At 41.8% G+C, this 23,077-nt stretch overlaps 1 protein-coding gene across 1 annotated transcript in view; it reads right to left on the bottom strand.

Annotated features, from left to right (window-relative positions):
• The window catches only part of RASA2 (RAS p21 protein activator 2), a 152,252-nt gene extending 135,074 nt beyond the window's left edge, over positions 1–17,178 (bottom strand). The window contains 1 exon segment of the mRNA XM_020970925.2: positions 17,007–17,178. Within this exon segment, the coding sequence (XP_020826584.1) occupies positions 17,007–17,121 (115 nt within the window). The 5' untranslated portion in view covers positions 17,122–17,178.
• Positions 17,179–23,077: the final 5,899 nt, after the last annotated feature.

The following is a 23,077-nucleotide window of genomic DNA, read 5'->3' on the forward strand; positions in this document are numbered from 1 at the left end:
AAAAACATGATCATCTTAGCATGTGATGTTTGAAAAAACTTTTCTGAAAAACCCCATTAGTTAATAAATGTATGGTAGACCGTTAAAAGGCTGAAAAGCAGTCTCTGAGACTTGATTGGTCCAGCTTCCTAGCTGCCCACGCACAAAAAGACAAGCAACCCACAGGGAGCATTTGCAACTCAGCTTACCCTTCTCACCAAATACTTTCAGTATGGAGATGAAGGAAGCTCTGCCTATTTAGATTATCGAAGCATTCCCTGCTGATTTCTTGCCCAATGTTCTTTCTATGCTGTGGCTAAGTGAACTTCCTTTGGATAACGAGCAGACGGACACTCTCGGTTCCAGTACTGAACCTGAACTTCCAGACTGGCATCAGTCAGTTAATAAACGTTTATTAAATGCCTGCTAAGTATCAGGCACTATGCTAAGTACTTGAGAAACAAAGAAAGGTTAAGATAGGTCCTGATCTCAAAAAGCTCACAATCTAATAAGGGAGACAACATGCAAATAACTTAACAAACTAGATGCAGGAAAAACTGGAAATAAGCAACAGAAGGAAGGCATTAAAATTAAGAGGGACTGGGAAAAGCTTCCAGTAGAAGGTGGGATTTTGGCTGGGAATTGAAGGAGGCCAGGAGGCAGAGATAAGGAGAGAAAGCGGGGGGGGGGGGTGGAGGTGGGAGTGCCAGCCTGTGAAAAGATAACAATTCTGGAGATGGAATGTCTTGTTTGAGGAATAACAAAGAGGCCAGTGTCACTGCACTGAAGAGGATGGCCACGTCAAGTATAAGAAAGATGCTGGGGAGGGAGCTTATGAAGAATTTCAACAAGATAGGCAACGCTTCTTTCCACTCAGATTTTTCTAACAGGAACATCATCCATGTATAATAGCTTTTAAACTATCAGATTCAATATAGGTATAGATTTGTAAAGGAAATTTGATCTGAAAAGTATATGTTTATGGAGACCTCAAACTCTAATGTGTTAAAAATATTCAATTTCTTAAACTTTTGAGTTTTCTGTGATGAAATTACTTTTATCACTGGCATTTTCTCCCTAACTTCATTTTGTTATAAGTCCACAATCCTACCTCTAATCTGTGTCCTCCAAATTCAAAGGGGAAGGAAGTAGCATATACTCTCCCCATCTAGTGCTCCCTAAAAACTGTATGGGAAAGGTGCTAGGGCACGCACGCTATTCCCAAACTCCCAGGAGAACTCACAGACACCTCTGCAACCAGCAGTGGTGTACCTACAGGTATGCAGCATGGGGAAAGTACATCTTCACCCTCAGTCAGGAAAATCTGAGGGTCAGAAGATCAGGCTCATTCAGTGAAAAGCTTCTGCAGTTCTATAATGAAACAGTCATTCAAAGATGCTGGTCATTCCAAAAACTCAATGACAGAATCTTAAAAAAAAAAAAAAAAAAGGGAAAAAAAGCATTTTATACTTCTGTTTTGTTCTGCCATAGTCAGGACAGCCTTCTGTGGGTGTTGTTTCAACCTCATTTTTCTTTCAAGTATGAGTCATTACAGCCATTACATACACACCAAAGTAACCTTTAAAAGAGAAAGAAAGAAAGAAAAACAACTAATTTCTTTTACCTCTTTTTCATAAGGCAATAATTACTGGTCTTTCTGAAGAGGCCTAAATGCCTGAGTAAGGTGAGAACTATAGTTTTTTCGATGGGATATTTTGAGGGAAAGAACAAAACAGTTGTCTAGGTATGTTCCTACTACTTTTCCCAACCTCAGGAATGCTTTAAATTTATCAGCAAGCTTTACCAAGTCATTTTCTTCACCTTCAAACAAACAAATACACACACAAGAACATATACTCTGGGAAGCAACATGGTAGAGTGGATCCAAGGCCAGGCCTGAAGTCAGGGAGATCTAGGTTCACAGTTCTGCCTGCCTTCCTCCTAACCAAAGGCATGTCACTTAAACTCTCCATGCCCCAGGCAACTCTCTAAGCCTGTCAATTACAGACAGTAGCCAATCTGCAGAGTGAGAGGAAGTTTCCATAGGCAAAATTCCCCACACTGATGAAATGACAGGTCTTGACCAACACAAAATACTGTAATTTTAAAATTCTATCTACGTAACTGCCACAATCATCAATTTTAGTTGGCTATGAGGAGAAGGTCTAGTCTAGGGTGTGGTGAGTCACCTCAAAAAGCAAGTAGTGTCTTATGGACTGATGAAAGACTACAGACAAACAAGGCATTCTGTGGCAACTAAATCAGATATTAATTGAAGCTTTTTAAAAGTTAAGTCATTAACATGTACATTTTGAAATAATAAATCACTCTTTTAGGTTTTGCTATACTGCATAACAATACTGTATAATGGTATTAACTGCAAAAGAAAAACTTGATAGTTCCTATCCCCAGAATCACACTATTCAGTTACAAACACAGTCAAAGATACACTGAGGGGGAAAAGTGAGAGGCCTTCTAGCCAGCTCTTGAAGCAGTGCCTAAATGTAATGATTTATTCTAACTTCACTCAAATATTATTGCCTGTTTGGCATTCTAAATAAAATGATGCATGAATTTAGATACATATTAAAAGTACAAATGTAGCAATTAAAGAAATGCAACCTCTGACCTATCACTCAGCTTTCAATATACAATGAATTACAGTTACAGTTAGCATGAACATCTAAAATCCATGGTGACAAAGACTTTTGTACATAAAACACCCATCATTCAATACAAGATTTGATAGGGAAAAATAAAACAATCCAAAGTTTAGACAAATGCCATCCCTTAACTCACAATCTTCAGCAATACAGTATATGGAGAAGGCTGAGTTAACAAGTAATGTCTGGTACTTCACAGTTGTCATCTTGAACATATAGCAAGATGGTCAAAAAGGAAAATACAATAATTCTGTGAATTTGGCATTTAGCTACTTTCCAGGAATATCTGATAGGAACATCTACCTAAATTATCCTGACTAAATAACAGTGCATTCTCAATCTGTTCTTCTCACATCCAACAAAACATATGCTAAATACACATACTAAGCATTTAAAAAAATTATTGATCTACCATTCTGGGATTCTACTCATTGTTGGCCTAGCAAATCAAAATATTAAACTTATTTATATGTATGGTAATTTTGTTTCCTCAAGAACAGTGTGCTGAGAGAGGACATGAAGCTGGGTCCAGTAAGTTAAGGAAATAAGGATTAATTTTTACCAACAGTGCTTTAGGAAGTAAAAGGTTACCTAATCAACGAGTCTAAGAATAAGGTCGTACAACTAGACAGCCATTTGCATGGGCACAGGGAATCAAGTAACAGACAGTAGAATTAAAGTGTTCTGTGTTCAGTGAGCAAAAGCATCGTGCTTTTTTTATGGTTCTTAAAACTTCACTCTGAGAATTTTCCAAGGGGTGATCTCAAGGCTAAGAACAGATCTACATCCTTCTGCTGTCTCTCAAAGCTAAGCTCAGGGGAAAAGCTATACTTCCACTGAGATGAGGAAACACAGCCAGAATTTCACAGAACATCTAACTGGGTACCAATTGCTCCATCCAAGTCAAGCAAAACGACAACTGTATAATCACATGGGCCTAAAGAGTATTCTCAAGTAATAACAGGACACAGTAATCAAGAGAGGGCAATTAGGCATCAGACAGAGTACAGGGCCTTGAGTCGGGAAGACCAGAGCTCAAATTTACACTCAGAGCCTACTAGCTGTGTGATCCTGCATAAATCACTTAACCCTGTTTGCCTCAGTTTCCTCTTCTGTAAAATTAGCTAGAAAAGGAAATGGCAAACCACGCCAGTATCTTTGCCAAGAAAACCCAAAATGGGATCACAAAGTCAGACACGACAGAAACAAATGAACAAAATCAAGAGAACATAAAAGCTAAGTTTGCAAGCATAGGTCAAGACTACAAACCAAAGACAGACCCTGAACTGTCAACAAGACACCAGCGAGGTATATGGTATACCCTCTTCACCTCCAATTTCCATTTGGGGCATGCTTGGAGCGTACAACCTGCTGGGTACTTAGAAGAGCGCCCTTGTATCCTCCCCACTAAGCCACGTGCTGTAAGATCAGCGCTGCCTGGCACACTATGTCTTGTCTTTCTGACCCACTGTGACACTTACCAAAAGAAAATGAAAGAAAAAGCATTAATTTAGCACTTACATGTGCCAAGCATTTTGCTAAATGCTGGAATATAGCTAAAAGCAAGTGAGTACCCTCTCTCAAGAAGCCCACATTCAAATAATGGAAACAAGACAATGGAGGACTTGGCTGCAGATAGAAAGTGGTCCTGAGGGCAAATCTCATATGAACAACAAAAGCTATCAATAAAAACGATACCAAAATGAAAGGGGCTTTTAAGGCTTTTTAAATTTTAGCAAGTACAGTCAGTTCTGCTGCAGTGGGTATTTTGAAAACACAAATTTGTTCCAACAAGATTGATAAATTAGGGAACATTCGGAGCAAAACATGAATTTCAAGTTTGCTTCTATGCGATTTCTTGGGAGAGAAACCACTTCAATGCAGAAAACCTCACCACCGCACAAGAACTCCCAGGCTGTAATCCTTCTTAGGCCCACTTCCACAAACAAATGTCAGGTCCGTGTCAAGGTAAAGTGCCACAGCTATCGTATATCTTCTGGGGTAGGAGAAGCTGAAGTCATGGTCTCCAGCCAGTTTCAGCCTCCCCAAGTTGCACTCTGCCAACCCACTCCTGCGAGATGGGGAGGTAGCAGGCCTATTCACTGTAGCTGTATGCATTTCCTAACCATTTAACACGTATAAAACTGTGCTACCACTGTTATGTTTCTTGTTTTTTTTTTCAACTGTGTCACTGTGTCATAAGCTCTATGGTTTTTGTTGCCTGATTTTGCACAAAGAACTCATATGCTGATTATCGAGGAGAACTAAGCATGATACGGAATGAATGATTGGTGGCTTTGGAGTCAAAGGGCCCGGGTCCAAACCGTGGCTCTACTCCCCACCTCTCATGAGGTTCTAGGCTTCACTCCTCTGCTTTTCAGGCCATCTGTAAAATGAGGACAGTGGACTAGATGGTTTCTAAGAGGATTTCCAAATTTCCAAATTTATGATCCTATGACTACATTAACAGAAGGCTTGAAAAATTAAATAAAATGTTTGCATCAAATATTTTAGATCCAAAGTATATTTTTTTCATTACTTCCTTCAATAAGCATTTAATCATTTCACTCACCCACTGAGCAGTTTCAGATGTTCTCTCCTATTCTGGTTTCCATGACACTGCTCTCTCATGGTTCTCCTATCTTTCTGACCATGCCTTTCTAATCTCTTCCAATTCTTTCTTCCAACTACTTGGCAAGTTCTATCATAGATTCTCTTCTGTCTCTATTCTCTCCACTGGTGAAGCCATCAGGAAGAGAGCAGCAGGTGGTAAGGAGGCTAGATTGGCTAGAACCACTCTATGATCCCCTTACACAACAGAGCATGCTCCTTGTCTTTGCCCACTCCTGGAAGGTTCTCCCTCCTCAAATCTGCCATCTAGAATCCCCGAATTTTCTTCAAGACACTGATTCAGGGGCCATCACCTACTAAAAGCTCTTTCTAAGGGTGAAATGCCTCAGTGTTAGAGCTCTCTTTATAGTTTTAAATAGAAAATTATATTTACTCTTCATATATTTATCTGTGAAGATATTTTCTTCAACAGTAAAGTCACTGAGGCTGGGAACAGTTTCACTCTTGTCTTTGGATGTCCAGAGTCTGGTATATAACAGAGGCTCACCAAATAATCAATTGAGTTCCCAAGACTTCAATAATCATCTCTATGGAAAAGATTCCTAAATCTATACATCCAGCCCTAATCTCTCACCTGAAATCTATTCCACCTATACCAACTATGTTTCTACCAGAACGTCCCATAGCTATCTACAACTTCTAAATCCCTCCCATCTCTAATCTTTATTACCTGTGCGACCTCAGACAAATCACTTAACCTGTCTTAGCCTGAGTTTCCTCATCAGTAAAATGAGGGAGTTGGCCTAGATGACCTCTAGGGTAAAGTCTAGCTCTAAATCTGTGATACTCTGATCTTAATTCAACAAATCCAAAGCATTTAGTAAGCATTTTCCATGTGCCAGGCATCATGTTAAATGCTGGGGAGACAAGGAAAGGTTACAAGTAGTCCTTGTCTTCAAGGAGTTCACATCCTAACAAGGGAGATAAGATGTAAATAACCAGGTCGTATAAAGACAACAGATGGGTAGTCTGATGAAAGCAAGTACTACTAACCCTCTAGTCAGATGCTCAGGGTCCTAGCTTTGAAATGATTCTTGACTCTTCCTTCCCTCTCTCTCAACCCTCATGATTAATCAACTACTAAGTGTTGTCGATTTTGTAATATTTCTAACACAGCCTCCACTCTAGTGCAGATCCTCATCACCTCTTATCTAGACTATTAAAATAGCCTCCTAATTAGTCCTTCTGCATCTAGTCTCTCTCCTCTCTAATCTCTTCTCCAGAGCTGCCAAATGTAGCTAAAATACAGATGTGATCATATCTGTCTATTCAAAAATCTTAATGGCTCTCTGTTGCCTCCAGGATAAAATGCAATCACACCTGATAGGCATTTAAAATCCTTCAACTAATCGAACAAGCAGTTAAGTCCCCCCTAGGTACCAGACCTGAACAATGGGAATACAAACACAAATGTGAGGGGACCTGTGCCCTCCAGGAGCAGAGAGCATTTCTCTACTGGAAGAATACACCATCATAGTAAGAAGTCAAAACACAGAACTTAGCCGGGCACAGGAAGCACTCAGAACTGGGGCAACCAGAAAAGACATTTTGAAAGAGACAGCAAGCAGCATTTAGGCTGAATGTTGAAGGAGATGAAGTTTCCAACAGCAGGAAACAATGGGGAGCACTGTTCTAGGTATGGAGACAGGAGATGGGCAGTCTGACTCAAGAACACAGTACACAATGGAAAATAATGTGGAAGCCTGGGAAGAGGTTGCAGCCATACTAGCAAGGCTTGTATGTGCCAAACATAGGAGTTTATATTTTATCCAAAAAGTAATGGGGAGTCACTGAAGCTTCCTGAGCAGGAAAGTCAAACAGTCAGAGTTGTGTTTCAAGAATAAAGAATTTCAGTTGACCTGGAAAGAAGAAAGCCTGGATGACCAAGGCAGAAGTAATTAGATCCTGAACTGAGGTGGTTATGGTATGAATGAACAGAAGCGGACTGATGTGAGAGATGGTGAGGAGCTGGGACCACAAGATAGCAACTGAATGTGCCAGGCAGTGTGCTAAGCACTTTACAAATATAATCTTAATTCATCCTCACAAAAACCTTGCGAGGTAGGTGCTATTATTATCCCCATTTTACAGTTGAGGATACTGAGGCAGACAGAGGTTAAGTGACTTGCCCATATCACAGAGCCAGTAAAAGTGCCAGGCTGGATATGAACTCTAGTCTTCCTGACTCCAAGCCAACCAGCTGCTTCCATAAGCAAATAAGAAGAGCAGAGAGTCAAGGCTATGAACCTGGGTAACTAGAAGAATGGGTGATGTTCTCAAAAGAAATACGGGGAGAAAGAAAAATGGGGAGGCTAGGATAAGGAGTAGCTCTTGGGGAAAGATCTTAAATTTGGTTTTGAAATATCAAGTTTGAGAGGCCTATGGGGCAGCCAGGTGTCAAGCAGGCAGGTTCAGACGTTGAGCAGGTAAGACTGGATGTTTAAATTTCAGAATCCTCTGCAGAGACAAGAGGTGAATCTACAAGAGATGACAATGCAATCAACAAGCATTTAAGTGCATATAGAAGTATATAAGAAAAAAAACAGAATATAAGTAAATACAAAGTACTTAACTACAGCTGATAGAATCACCAAGATAAAAGTGTAGAGGCTGAAGATAAGCTCCAGGGAAGTGCTTCATAACACAGAAGATTCCACTTTCCATAGATGATTGTGCCAAGGAGACCAATTAGAATTGGTCCAACAGGTAGAACAGAGCCACAACATAGCAGTAACACAAGAACCCAGGAGAAAGGAATATTCAGAAAGAGATGATAGTCAACTAGGTCAAACACAACAGAAAAGTCAAGAGGGTTGACGACTAGGAAAAGGCCACTGGATTTAGCAAAGAATGATTGGCTATGGAGAGGTGAGTAGGAGTGGAGCTGAGTTCTGGGAGTCCTTGGTGATTCTTGGAGAGGCCTATTTCAGGTAAATGGGATATAAGCCAGATTATAAGGGTCTGAGAAGTGAGTGAGAGGTAAGGAAGGAGGCAAAATTAATATAAACAGCTTTTTTTTTCTAGTTTCACTATAAAAGTAAGGAGAGATAGAGGGTGTTAGTTGGAAGGGGCCAAGTAGAATCAAGTGAAGGCTTTTTAAGGATGGGAGAGAGTTGGGTATGTTGGAAGACAGTTGGGAAGGAGTGAATGGATTAGATAGAGTTTGAAGACAGGGAAACAGAAGGAATATTCAAAGGGGCAAGATCCTGGAGGACACAGGTGAGATTGAGATCAAAGACATAAAGGACTGGAATTAGTGAAGAGGATCACCTTATCCACCATGACTAGAGAAAAGGAGGAGAGGATAATAGATGATACAGAGAGTAATCTGAAATGTGAAACTGAAGAGGACAGCAAGATTCACTATGTAGCTCCCACCTACCTCTCCAGGCAAATTTTAAATTATTCCACTTCAAAACTCTCTACTTCAGTCAAAATGATTGACTATCTATTCTATACAGGACATGCTTATCTCTCACATCCACTGTCTTCTCATCTCATCTCCTGGAATCCTGAGCTTCTTTTCAAATCACAGCATAAGCTCCTCTTCCTCCAGAGCCATACAACCACAGATTTAGAGACGGGAGGGACCTCAGAGACAATCTAAACCCAAACCCAGAGGCTTAAGAGACTTGTTTGAGATTCAAACTCTGGTCCCCAGCTCCAAACCTCAGACTGTTCACTGTGCCATGCTACTGAATTCTCTTGGCCAGCTGATTAATAGCACTCTTTCCAAACTATTAGTCAGCAAGCACTAATTCAGCCCTGAGACAGAATAAGTGCTGATGATACAGAGACAAAAGTGAATGGCCCTTGGGGAGGAGGGAAGAGTGGGAGGTATGGCTCAAGTGGCCATCCTGGAGAAAGTGGCCCTCGAACTTAGTTTTTAAAGAAACTAAGGATTCTAAGAGCCAGATGTAAGGCTCCTGACACAGGGACAATCAGCACCAAGCACCGTGTGTGTGTGTGTGTGTGTGTGTGTGTGTGTGTGTGTGTGTATAACAAAACAGTAAAAAGGCCACTCTGGCTGAAGCTTAGGGATCATAAGGGAGAACAGTATGGAAAAAAGGCAGGAAAGGTAGGCTGGGGCCAGGATGGGAGGGACTATTTTTGCTTTTTCTTTGTATTCCCACGCTTAACAGTACCTGCTACATAGCACTGAACAGATACACATGATTGATTGGCTAATTGATGATAGAGTTAATAGTTATCACCAAAGCTGACTGAGAAGAGTGACATAGGCAGACTTGTGCTTTAAGAAGACTAAATGGAAGACAGACTGGAGAGGGGAGAGACTTGGGGTAGTGAAGCCAATGAGGAGCCTACTACCTCTTTACTTTACATCTGCAACTCTGCCTTGTTGCAACTCCAGGATAAGCTCATCACCTCTAAACTCACCACCATTCAGCAAACTGCAACTTTGATTGACACCATCTCCCTCAGCCTCCTCTCCCCTCTGGGGAGGGCTTGAGAATGGAGTGCCAAACTCCTCTCAATGCCTTCCTGTATTGAGGGCAGAAAAAGGACTCTCAGTTCATTCTGCTTTCCTTCTGCTGCCAGGCCCCTGTTCCCACTTCCACTTGCACTTTCCCTCCTCCTTTTGAGTGCTGTCTCCCCCTTTAGATACTAAGCTTCTTGAAGACAAGAACTAACTTTTTGTTAACTGTGACCCCAGCTCTTAAAAATGCCTGGCACATAAGTAGGTGCTTAACATTTACTGGATTGGGCAGTCCACATCAGAGCTATTCAGTAGGTTAACCAGCAGAGAAGCTACGTGAGTGGAGAGAAGGAAGCAGATGCTAGAAATCTTAGGGAGACAAAAGTGACAAGACCTTGCAAGTGACTGGCTGTATGGAATGAATAAGAGTGAGGAGAGAAAAAAGCATATCACACTGAGTTTGGGTGTGTCAGAGATTCTAAGGATCATGATGTCTCTGAAAGAAATAGGGAAATATTGAAAAGGTGCGGGGTTAGAGGGGAAAGATGAGTCATTTTTAGACATGCTGAGTTTAAGATGCTTGTGCAAACTGAGATCCAGTTCAAAATGTTCAACAAGTAATTAATGGTAGATAACTAGAGCTCAGGAGAGAGAGAGTAGATATACAGATATGGAAGTCATCTATATAGATGTGAGATGACGTAGAGAAGGAAGAACTGGGAGTCTAGGAAAGAGCCTTGGGGCATATACCCACAACTAGAGGGCTTGATAAGGATGATGATCAAGTAAAGTAGGGGTCAGACAGGTAAGAGAACTGAGAAGAGAGCAGTCACATAATCCCAAAGAGGACAGGAGGAGAGAGTGGTTAGCAGGGTCAAATGCTGCATTTCGAAGAGCTGTCAAGAACGGTAACAACTGAAAAAAGGTCCTAGGATTTATCACCATTAAGAGGACCCTGGCAACTTTGAAGAACTCAGTTTCAGTTGAATGATGAGGTCAGAAATCAAATACAAGAAGTGAAGGAGTGAGAGGCGAGGAAGTGGAGGCAAAGAAGGCAGGCAGCCTTTCCTCTGTCTTCACTTATTTGTGCACACTGCTACATCTACCAATAGAATGTACAGTCCTCAAGAATAGGGACTGCTTTCATCTGTGGAACCTAGCACAGTGCCTTGTCCACAGCAGGTACCTAATGGGGATTTAATTTGAGAAGGGAGAGGCCACTAACAAATAAGGCAATTGGGAAAGTCTTCAAAATGTCAAGGATTAGAAGAGGCAAAGATGAGAAGAGTCCATTCCTGGTCTAGAGGATGCCATCCAGCAGCAAAAGGATAGCAGACAGAATGCTGCGGTCAGACAAGAAGTAGACCCAAGAGACTGGAATGTCTGAGCAGGGAAACTGCTAGAGTTAAATGAAAAAGAGCTTTAAATTTTAATTTCAGCTTAAAAACTGAAGAGTTTCATTTTATCCTAAAGGTAATAGAAAACTACAGAAAATTAGGGACAAGAGGGTGACAAAGTCACACTGGTGCCACATAAAGACTAATTTGTCAGCAGTGGGTAGAATGCATTAGAGGGCAGAGACTAAAAACAAAATCATCAATTAGGCCATGATAATACTTAAGAAAGAAGTCAGATTATTGGTATGGAATCTCCAATATAATACCAATAAAACAGAAAGGTCCCCAATTTTGATTCCATCGATTTTACAATTTCTTTAAAAAGTTCTTCGTTTAAAAAAAAAAAGCTCACATTTATGTGATATTTCAAGGTTTTACAAGATACTTTCCTCACAAGTACCCTGAGATAGCAATATAAGAATTATCCTCATTTTATAGATGAGAAAACTGAGACTTGGAGAATATAAATGAGTTGTTTATGGTTACACAGCTAACATGTATCAGACCTGGAATTCAAATGTAGGTGCCCTGGCTCCAACTCCAGAAATAATCTTAACAAGTCCATCCTCCACATAGCATAGGTAGCAGCTGTCTTTGGGTTATTTCTAAAAAGAACTCTCTTCTCCCTAGTTCCATGTACGTGAAGTAAAGTTTCTTCAAGCATCCTTCATGCATGGTGAACTCTTCACCTCAAAGTACCTTATTTTCCTCCCTGCATTTCTAATGACAAAATCTGGCCAACTACTTTTAGATTCATACTTTTTTTAAAATCACCCTTACCTATGTTAAAAACTTTTGAAGTCAAAGGTATGTTTATATTATATTAACAGATTTCATTATATTAGCAGATTTCCACATGCCACAAATGACAATCAGTCCTGCTTTAGTCTCAAATACACAAGTACACAAATCTACTAAAAGTAACAAAATTCAAAAATAAAAAAATCCCAACTAAGAGATGTATTGGTATCTCTGCAACCCTGCAGATACCATGTTTAAAATGTATAAACAGAGATGAGTTTCTAGAAATCGACGTATTATTTTGTTACTGACAGGATCACTTAGAAAAATGAATAAAAGTGAATGGTTTTATTTAGACCTTTCCACCAAATCCTTAAGTGATAACAAGTGCACAAGGGTTTTTAGATGCAGAAAATTAGATATACTAAAAACTTCCGTATGAATGTAGAGAATAAACATGTAAGACCTATTTGTATTGTAATCAGGTAGCAAAATTTAATAATTTAATAATAATAATACAATAATTTTGTAGAATATGAGTTCTTAACTAGATAGATTTCAGGAGGTCTATGAAATCTGATGGGGTAAAAAAAACTTGGTAAGTGAAATTTAGCATTTCCCTCAATTATGAGGGCAGGCAAAAAACATTATTCTAAGAAGAGGTTTATAGACCAACATTTGGTACCAGTTCAAGCAGTAGCAATAGCAGGAAGTAATGGTTTTGAAAGGGATAAACCTTTCGTTGCTATAGGTACCCAAAAAGGTTTGGGAGGAAAAAAAAAGAATGAAGCAAGGACACTGGCTAGTCACCTCGTGCTCTATGGGCATCCCCCTCAGGAAATGGTCCAGTTCTGGTGGAGTCCTTTGGATACAGAAAGGCAGCCTCAGAGTATGTGCTTTGGTGAACAGTTGTTCTTATTAATAAGGACCTCAGGTGGTACAAGTCAGTTCCAGGATAAGGGTACAGTAAACTAAATTTTCAAAACCAGAATGTCCAAAGATTCAGCCCTAATAATAACAGGTAACATTTCTATAGCACTTCTAATGTGCCAGGCACTGTGCTAAGAACTTTTACAATTATTATTTCACTTGATCATCACAACAGCCCTGGGAGGTAGGTGTTATTATTATCATCCCTATTTTTACAAATGAGGAAACTGAGGCAAAGAGGTTAAGGGGATTTGCCCAGGTCACATAGCTAGTAAATATCTGGGACAGAGTTTGAACTCGATCTTCATGACTCAAGATCCTGTACTTTAACCCCCATACCACCTCCCCGTTCCCAATCTCTATATGATCTCCCTCGGTTCTGGGCTTGTCTAATCCCAGAGTAAATCATACTGCTTGGATTCCTCTCACCACATTCTTAAACAGACAAATTATGTTTCAATGAATAGCAAGGGCAACCTCGCAAAGTAAAAACACCACCGAGAGAGGAGACTGTAAATGACATTCATTCTTAGGGAGGTATTTGTGACCTTACTACTAAAATAATGTCAATTCTGTTCACAAAAAAAAAAGAAAAAAAACGATGTGTGTGTGCACACTTGCACACGCAGGCCTGGTCGTGCAAGTGTTTGCTTGTTTTTTGAAGGGAGAGGAAGCCCAACACATAAAGCAAATAACTCTTAACCTGGAGCAATCCTAATTGGATTGGACTTGCCAGAAGAGCAAGTTAAAATACAACTTTTTATATGGGAAAATCAAATACTAGAATGAGTTACCAAGGAAAGCAGCAAAAAGGTTTAGTCTTTTAAAGGAAGATCAAGCCTCATATCCCTTGGGACGATCTGCAGTAGAGAGACTGGAGAGGTGGGGAGAGGAAAGACAGGCTAGATTCCCTCCCTTTTCAACAGCCATAAGATTCTCTAAAGCAGAATCTACAGCTCCAAAGTACTAGGCTGTGTGACTATGGTCAAGTCATTCATACACTCGATAGCATCTGTTTTTCTCATCTGAAAGATGAAGGTTGTACCACTACTTGAGTCAGTCAGCACAGTACAGGAGAAAGAGGAATGATTTGAGTCTGAGCCCCTACTTTCATATCCAGGCACTGACACTGCCTGCAACCTTGCACAAGTCTTTGAAACCCCGCGGGCCTCAGTTTCCTATCTACGAAGTGAGGGGGAGGACTAGATGGCTCTAAGATCCCTTCCAATAAGAAGCGTCTGAAGACTTTTCTTTGCCCAGCCACTAACGCCTTCCCATTCCAGTTTACCTCGTTCTTGATCGTAGCTTATGTACACACACGTTCTCTCCCATTAGGAGAGTTCCTAGGAAGCAGGGGCTGGCTCACTTGGGTCTCCGCACCTTCTGCGTCCTCAGTGATCAGCACAGAGCCCAGCAAAAAGTAGCACTGAAAAAATGCTCAGTGATTAACCTACCTCACTGGGCTGTTGTACCCTGAAGCTGCTGCCATGGCTATGATTTCCTAGGATTCCCCCTGGAGAAGAGAGCAAGTGTAGAGAGAGGCCACGTCCCTTCTCCTAACTCCTCCAACCCTCTCAAGGCTCATCCTCATAAAAACAGAGTGGGGGACACCTGCTCTACAATGGTGAGTGTGAACCCTCCACTTCTGTGTTATGCCAACGAAAAGTTTGTTTTTCCATAAAGGGGAAAAAAAAACACAAGGGGGCGGGGGAGAGGAGAACTTCAGGGTTTTCTCTTTCAGTGAAACATACATTCTACAACCTGAGTTAAAAACTTAAGAAAGCACAGAGTTGATTGATGTCTCGGAATACTAGCAGAACAGTAACTATAACCATGATAACTGCAATTCCAGCAGTCGGCTGACATCAGACTGAGGGCCTATTTCCAGGTCTGTATGGTAGAGATGATTTAAGCCCACAAAAGAAATGTTTCAGTTTTTAAAAATAGAACTTTAAGCCTCCCCTACCCATAATGAAATAAGAGCTTCAATTTTACTGATGCTTCCTTAAAGTGTTGTGCTTGGCATCTGTGTCATGGAGCATTATCATATATTCCATGCTGGAACAAGATTCTTTGAGTAACCAAACCCACAAGATATTCTACTAAATTCTGTGCAAGAACCTAGGCTTGAAGCATAGTAGATATCTACCTGATTATCAAATGATACTAAAATAGAAACTGGGAAGGAGTGGGCTATACTGATTGGCTGAGTTTGCGTGTATGTGTTTTTGACACACTTGGCACACACACATACATATACATATGTATATACCCCCCCCAGATGTATAACATTAAATATGTCCTTACATCTGTGGATCTAGTTTTTTCTATCTGCAGAAAAGGGCGCTCACTATAGCATCTTTTGCCCCAGGATCACAGATTTAGAATCAAGGAGCTGTGTGAGGTTTTCTAAGTCTTTTTATCAATAGAGAAAACAAGGTACCCTTGAGCTCTAAATTCCTGATCCTAACACAGACATGAAATAGAGCCCTTCTTGCCATTAAGTTCCTGGTAATGAAAATAACTGTATGACCTAAAATTTAAGTTCAAGGCTGGAAAGTGATAGGTAACCAGAGCCAATACCCTGCTTCATTTCCTAGTTTGTAGAAAACTGTTCTACAAGACTCCAATAGCCATTTAGGGAGAAAAGCAATGGAAAATGTGACAGGGTTTTTCTAGGGCACAATTAAGTCCCAAATAAACGAAGAAGGGGAAAGAAAAAAATAAATCAACATACCAGGAGAGGGAAGAAAAGCAAAAATGTAATCATGTGACAGGCAGCCTGGTATAGTGAGAAGACTGCTGAATAAAAATGCCCAGTTTGAAGTCAAATGGCCACGGTTCAAATCCCAGCTCTGCCATTTATTTGCCCAGGTGACCTAGTATGAACTGTGACTCAGTTTCCTCATCTGTAAAGTGAGGGGGTTGAACTAAATGACTTCTAAGGTCCTTTCCAACTCTATGTCTATGATATCTTTTAGTATTAAAGGCCCATTGTGGGAGTAGTAAATAAAAATTCTAAAAAAAAGCAAAATTTTCTGTCTTTTGATAAATGTATTTTTGATCATTTACCTTCAGATGAGTTTTGGCATGTATTTTCTAAAGCAACCTTTCCAAATGAGGATCACTTATCTTGGACACCAAGCTTAATGATCTGGGTAAGCTAAATAAAAACACACAACCCTTTTCAGCAAGATGGCAGAACATTTTTTTTAATCTTTAAAATTAACTGTAGAGATCACAGAATCATATATATTCGAGATTGGAAGGGACCTTGGGGGTCACCTAGTGCAGCCCTCTCCTTGTGCAGAGGAGGAAACTGAGGTTCCCGGAAGGATATGCCCAAGGTCCCCCCTGGGACAATCAGTAGCAAAGCTGGGCCACCTGACTCCAGACCCAGGATTCTTCTCACTACATCAAGCTGCCTCTCAAACCAAAGTAAAAGAGAAGACTGAGGCTCAAGTGGCAAAGCATTTAGTAAGCTCCGACGATATTCCTTAGGCTGGGATGACTTGCCCAAGGTCACATAAGCAATTACATGGACCAGAGGCAGCATCGGAACCCAGATCCTCAGACCTCAAATCCATTAGTCTTCTACTGTACTGTGCTAGGCGTAGTTCAGTGGAAAAGGGGCTCCCTGAACAAGGGATCCTGAGTTCCAATCCCGCCTCTACCTGGTCGGGCAAGAGCAAAGCCACCCGCTCAGGGGGAAAGGCAGGCTTGGCCGGGATGGCCAGCTGCAACCCAAGGTGCCAGGCTTGGGTTGGCAGCGTGTCCGGGTGCTGGCGGGCGGTTTGCGGGCTGTCCACTCCTCCGCCCCCGCCATGGGACGGAGAGCATACAGCAGGCGCCTAATGGATGCCGGGGGCGGAGGAGTGAGAGACCTCCGAGCCCCGGGAGCAGCCGAAGCGAGCGAGAGAAAGGAAGCGGCAAGCGGGCGAGGGTCGGCGGCGCGCACAGGAAGCCGCGACATCCTGCCCCTCCCACCGGCCGACCCCGCTCCCGTGCGGCCCGGCCCGGCCCGCGCCCCTGCCCCGCCCCAACCCCGCCCCGCCCCGCGCCCACCACGAGGCCGCAATCGCGGCCCGAGCGCCCGGGCGGGCGGGGCGAGGCGGGGCCGCCGGGCCTGCCGGCCCCGGAGGGAGCCGCGGAGCCTGCGCCCGCCGCCCCTGCAGCCCGGCCGCCGCCCTGGCCGCCGGCCGCCCCGTAGCCCCGGCCCCCGCTTACAGATCTTGCCGCGCAGGCTCTGAAGCACGCGGACCTCCGTGTCGCCGGCCTCGGCCACAGCGCCGTTCCCCGCCGCCGCCTCCGCCGCCTCGCCGAGAGAAGCTGCCGCCGCCATAGCGCTGCCCCGGCCCCGCCGCCGCCTGCGTAGCCCGGAGAGGCCTGGCGGGGAGGAGGCGGGATTGAGGCAGGACGGGCCCAATCCCGAGCCTCGGCTCCGCCCCCCGCCCCCGCCGCGAGGGCCATCACCCTCCGCCCCACCCTCCGCCTGGCCACGCCCCCTCCGCCTCGCCCCCGTCCCTCCCTCGGCCACGCCCAGCCCGAAAGCGCCCGGGGCTCCCAGAGCGCAGGGCGGCCAGCTGTCGCTCTCTCCTGGTGGGGGGTGGGAGCGAAAATCCCCGACTGAGATGCCCCCAGACCCATCCCCCTGGGCTGCTGCGATGGGGAAAGGGTCCTTATCGAACCCCTAGGCGAGACCACTCTTCGTGGACAATCCCTGGGGGCTCGCCCACTCGGTCCTCTTTGGTAGTAACAGCGTGAGGGGTAGAGGGGGGGCTGCCCTTGGGAGGAGCATGGGACTGTGCCTGGCACATAGTAGGTGCTTAATAAGCGTTTATTGAATAGGATTAGATTCTTTGGAAGCTCTGATAGACTGTTTGGAAGCCCATAGTAGGCGCTTAATAAATGCTCGTTGATGAGTCGCTGTGATTTTTAGTGAAACTAGGTTCTGCCATGGTTAGACTGAAAATATACAAATCCTGCCTCAGCGGCTTGGTAAACCCTAGACTGGTTACTTAGCACCTCTGGCTGGCTCCTTTGACCGCAGTGATAGAGGCTAGATCACAAAGTTATGAGGGTCAAGTGAGATTAGAAACAGAGATAGATAGGTAGAAGATAGATAGATAGATACAGACATCTATAGAGGTAGATGTCTTTTTTGTTTAGTCGTTTTTCAGTCATAACTAACTCTCCATGACCCCATTGGGGTTTTCTTGGCAAAGATACTGGGGTGGTTTGCCATTTCCTTCTCCAGCTCATTTTACAGATGAGGAAACTGGGACAAACCCGGTGAAGTGACTTGTCCAGGGTCACAGAGCTAGTAGTGTCTGAGGCTGGATTAGAAGTCAGGTCTTCTTGACCCCAGACCCAGGCATCTATCCACTATGCCAACCTAGCTGCTGTATGTGTATGGTGCTATAACCTAGTAAACCTTAAAGGTCTATAAAAGTGCTATCTCATTTGTAGATAAATTAACCAGAAAACTTAGTTGACTTGTCCAAGTTGACACAGGAAAAAGCTGGGAATTTTAACCCAGGTCCTCTGATCCCAATTGGCTTAAAAAAAAAAAGACATTAATATTATTATGGTGGTGACAAGTTCAGGTTCTCAAAGCATTCCCCCCCCCATTTTTCCTTGTTAAAATGTATTCTTTAAAGTGATTCTCAGATAAGACCACATAACATCCAGTAATGTGTTGAATCAAATTAGCTCACTCATATCATCTGTTTTCTGGATGTAAAATGTAACTGTAACTTTGAGATTTCTTTAATCAAGTTTATTTGTTATCAATATCAGTTCAGATTGTTGAAATTCCTCCCAAGAGAAGGGCTTCCTACAATTTGAAATTTCCAAAAACCAAATTTTTAAAAAGTTTCATTTCATTTTCCCCATTCTACTAAAGATATTAAAAGTTTTATCCAAAGTGACATTTCATTGTTTTATCTTTGTTGCAGGCAGTTTTCCCAGTTATACCTGGTTTCTGGATTATCTTAGTAAATTTTGTTGCTTAAAAAGAAAAGCCATCTGTTGAGATAACATGTAAAGAATTTTTTAAATGATAAAAAATGATATAAATATATGCATGTACACATATATTTGCATATATACATATGAATGCTAGTTATTATTTTTCCTATACCTTGTATTTACTTACCATGAACAGGTTGTAGTTTCCTTTTCTCCAAAAATGCAAGCTCCTTGAGGGGAAGGGAGGGGAGGATCTGTCTCACTTTTGTATTGGTATCCCCTGGCTGGGTGGCCCAATGGACAATGTGTTGGACCTAGATTCAGAAAGACCTTAGCTCTAATCCAGCCTCAGATGCTTACTAGCTGTATGGCCCGGAGCAAGTCATTCTTCTCTGCCCCAGTTTCCTCATCTGTAGAACAAGGATGATGCTAGAACCCACCTAACAATTTGTAAATTGCTGTGGAAACTTTAGAGCACCATGTAAATGCTAGCTGTTAGTGTTATATCTATTAGAACACCCCATGGCACATAGTAGGCTCTTAATAAATGCTTGTTGATTGATCATGTGCCACCCAGAAATTCATATTCTTCCATTATTTGAAGCCATGTCTAATTGATCCCTGTGTGCAAATCTTTAAGTCACTTAACTTTATATTAGTGCCACTGAACTACTTCAGTGATAGTAAATTTAACAATCCATTAGTATATTCTTTTAAAATTAGGTTTCTTTAAGCTAATTAATTTAATTACAACATAATTAGGAAAATAGGACTTACATCCCAAACCTGTTATTGTATTCCCCATTGTCTTTAAATTCTTCTAGAGTTCTGTCATTTCTTCATGCTCTTTGGTAACTGGAACAATATTGCGTCATGAGCTTTGCAATCATCTTCCTTCCTCAAATCATTAATGAATGTAGTTAAAGACCATTGGCCTCCATTCTGATGAGCAACCATTCATTACTACTCCTTTTCCTATTTCCTAACTTGCTTTTAAGCCATTCAGTAAGTTTAACCCCGTCCTGTGCTTTTGTCATGCACAAATAATTAAGAAACTTGGACTGATTCTTAACATTCCATATACTCATTGCATAGTAGAAACTGGGATTTTATTTCAGTTTATCACACCCTTTGGACTCTTTGCCCACTGACATGTACAGCACAGCCACGCCAACATCACCTCCATTCTCTGCATTATTTATTTCCTTACTTTCAAAGAATGGTATTTTCAAAGGAGACAAATAACTCAGTGAAAGAGAAGAGTTCTTACTTTTGGTATTCAAATATGTTATTTGTAGGGCTGTGTACTAATAGCAGAAAACTGCTATTCCTCTCCTCTCCTTCCTCCCACCTAAATGTTCCCACTCCCCAGATCCTTGTTGGCCTTGGCCTTCCATCTCTAGCAATCTAATGAACATAATTTAATTATTGCCCTTCTGTAAATCTAACTCTCCAATCCCGGAGTTCTGTTTTTCTTCCTAACTTCCTTCTGGATATCTATACCTGTACTTTGCACTGAGTGCAAAACTGAACTCATCACCTCCCCAAACCTGTCCATCTCCTAACTTCCCTATTTTTTGATGGTACCACCATTCTCTCAGTCATCCCTTGCAAGAAACTTCATTATCATAATTTGCTTTTCCCCCTCCCTCATTCCTCTACCATCACTTCATTTACTAAGCCTGATGGATTCTGCCTTCCCAGGCTCTTCCATCTGTCCCTTCCTTCCCAGTTTCAATGCAGCTACACCAATTTAAGCCCTCATCAATTATTGCCTGGACCATTCTAACAACCTCCTGACATCTTCCCACCTGTAGTTATTCCCCTCTCCATTCTACTTAATTCACCAATCAACCTTATCACCAATCAATCAATAAGCCTTTGAGTTACTGTGTGCCAGGCACTTTGCCTTAGCATAGTGCTAGGGATACCAGTAGAGAAAATGAACACAGGATTTCACTGCTTGAAACTCCTCAGTGGCTCCCCTTTGACTATAAAATAACAGGTAAGCATAATCTGGCATTCAATGCCTTCAACAAATTGACTCACACCTATACTTGCAACCTTGTTTCACAAGACTCTTCTTTTATAAACTCAAACTAATTCTAGCAAAACAACATCCTCAATTCTGTTCTTGTCCTCTTTATTTTCACTGGATATCTCCTTACCAAATGTGAATGAGGGACTTTTTTTTTTATCATTTTAGATTCATAAGCTCATAGCATCATAAGAAGTTAGGACTGGAAGGAACTTTGGAGGTCATCCCATCTAATCCACTCATTTTCCTGGTGAAAGAACTTCAGCCAGATGGCTGAAAAGGGACCTTGATAAACTGACTAATTTAGTATTTTCAACCTCTATTCAGCAGCAACCTGTAAATTGAAAGTGTATGCTATCAGCCTTGTTAGTTTACCATGTACCATTAAGAAATACACTTCAAGGGGCAGCTAGGTGGAGCAGTGGATAGAGCACTGACCCTGGAGTCAGGAGGACCTGAGTTCAAATCTGGCCTCAGACACATAACACTCACTAGCTGTGTGACTCTGGGCAAGTCACTTAACCCCAATTGCCTCACCAGAAAAAAAAAACCAAACAAAAAAAGAATAAGAAATATGCTTCATCTACTTGGGTCAGTTCCCCCTGTACTCTTTCAGGAGAGCACAACATTAAAAGCCAGGAAATAGGCAAACACCATGAGCAGAAAGCAGAAATGGACAATGACCATAGATTCTTATGGGAACAGGGAAGATCAAGGTACAAAATCAGAAGAAGTCAACATTGTCAGTACCCACCTCTGAAACCTCAAAGGGGAATATGAACTGGTCTCAAGCCCAAAAAGCCTTCTTAGAAGAGCTAAAAAAAAGATTTTAAAGTCAAATAAGAGAGGTAGAAGAAAAAAATGGGACAATAAATGAGAGGTATGTAAGAGAGAGTCAATAGCTTGGAAAAGGAAGGATAAAAATTGACTGTAGAAAACAAGTTCTCAAAAAAATACAATTGGCCAAATATAAAATAAGTATACTCAAGAAATCAACTCCTCAGCGGCAGCTAGGTGGCGCAGTGGATAGAGCATTGGCCCTGGATTCAGGAGGACCTGAGTTCAAATCCAGCCTCAGACACATAACACTTACTTAGCTGTGTGATCCTGGGCAAGTCACTTAACCCCATTGCCTAGCCAAAAAAAAAAAATCCTTAAAAACTAGAATTGGCCAAATGGAAAAGGAGGTACAAAATCTAATAGAAGGAAACAATTCATTAAAAATTAGAATTGGCCTGAAAGAGATCCCCAAGAGAAAACTCCTAGAAATATTGGAGCCAAATTCCAGAGTTCTCAGGTCAAGGAGAAAATATTGCAAGCAGCCAGAAAGAAACAAATCAAGTATTGTGGAAACATAATCAGGATAACACAATATTTAGCAGCTTCTACCTTAAGGGATCAGAGAGCTTGGAATATAATATTCTGGAGGACAAAAGAGAGAGGATTAAAACCAAGAATCACCTACCCAACAAAACTGAGTATAATCTTTCAGGGGAAAAAATGGAAATTCCATGAAATAGAGGACTTTCAAGCATTCTTGATGGAAAGACCAGAGCTGAATAGAAAATTTGACTGTCAAATACAAGACTCAAGTGAAACATGAAGAAGTAAACAGGAAATCGTAAGAGACTTATTAAGGTTGAGCTGTTTACATTACTTCATGGAAATATTTGTAACTCATGAGACCTTTGTCAGTATTAGGGTAGTTGGAGGGAAAAATTATATGTATGGATAGATAGATAGATAGATAGATAGATAGATAGATAGATAGATAGATAGATAAAGGGCACAGGGTGAGTTGAAGATGAAGGGGTGATATCTGGAGAATAAAGTTAAGGGGTGAGAGAGTATTATACCGGGAGAAGGAGAAAGGGAGAGGTAGAATGGGGTAAATTATCTTACATAAAACAGACAAGAAAAGACTTTTACAGTGGAGGGGAAATGAGGAAAGGTGAGAGGGAATGAGTGAATCTTATTCTCATAGGATTTGGCTTAAGGAGGGAATAACCTACACACTCAATTGAGTAGTAAATCTATCTTACCCTACAGGAAAATGGGGGAGGGGAAGGGGACAAAAGAGCAGGAGGATGATAAAGGGGAGGGCAGATTGGGGAAGGGGGTAATCAGAAGCAAACACTTCTAAGGAGGGACAGGGTCAAAAGAGAGAATAGAATAAATGGGGGGCGGGATAGGATTAAGGGAAATATACTTAGTTTTTCACAACAAAAAAAAATTAGAATTGGGCAAGTGGAAACTCATGACTCTATGAGATCTCAAGAATCAGTCAAAC

The sequence above is a fragment of the Phascolarctos cinereus genome, unplaced genomic scaffold, assembly GCF_003287225.1.
Source record: "Phascolarctos cinereus isolate Bilbo 61053 unplaced genomic scaffold, phaCin_HiC Scaffold_7;HRSCAF=346, whole genome shotgun sequence".
In the NCBI taxonomy this organism is placed as follows: domain Eukaryota; kingdom Metazoa; phylum Chordata; class Mammalia; order Diprotodontia; family Phascolarctidae; genus Phascolarctos; species Phascolarctos cinereus.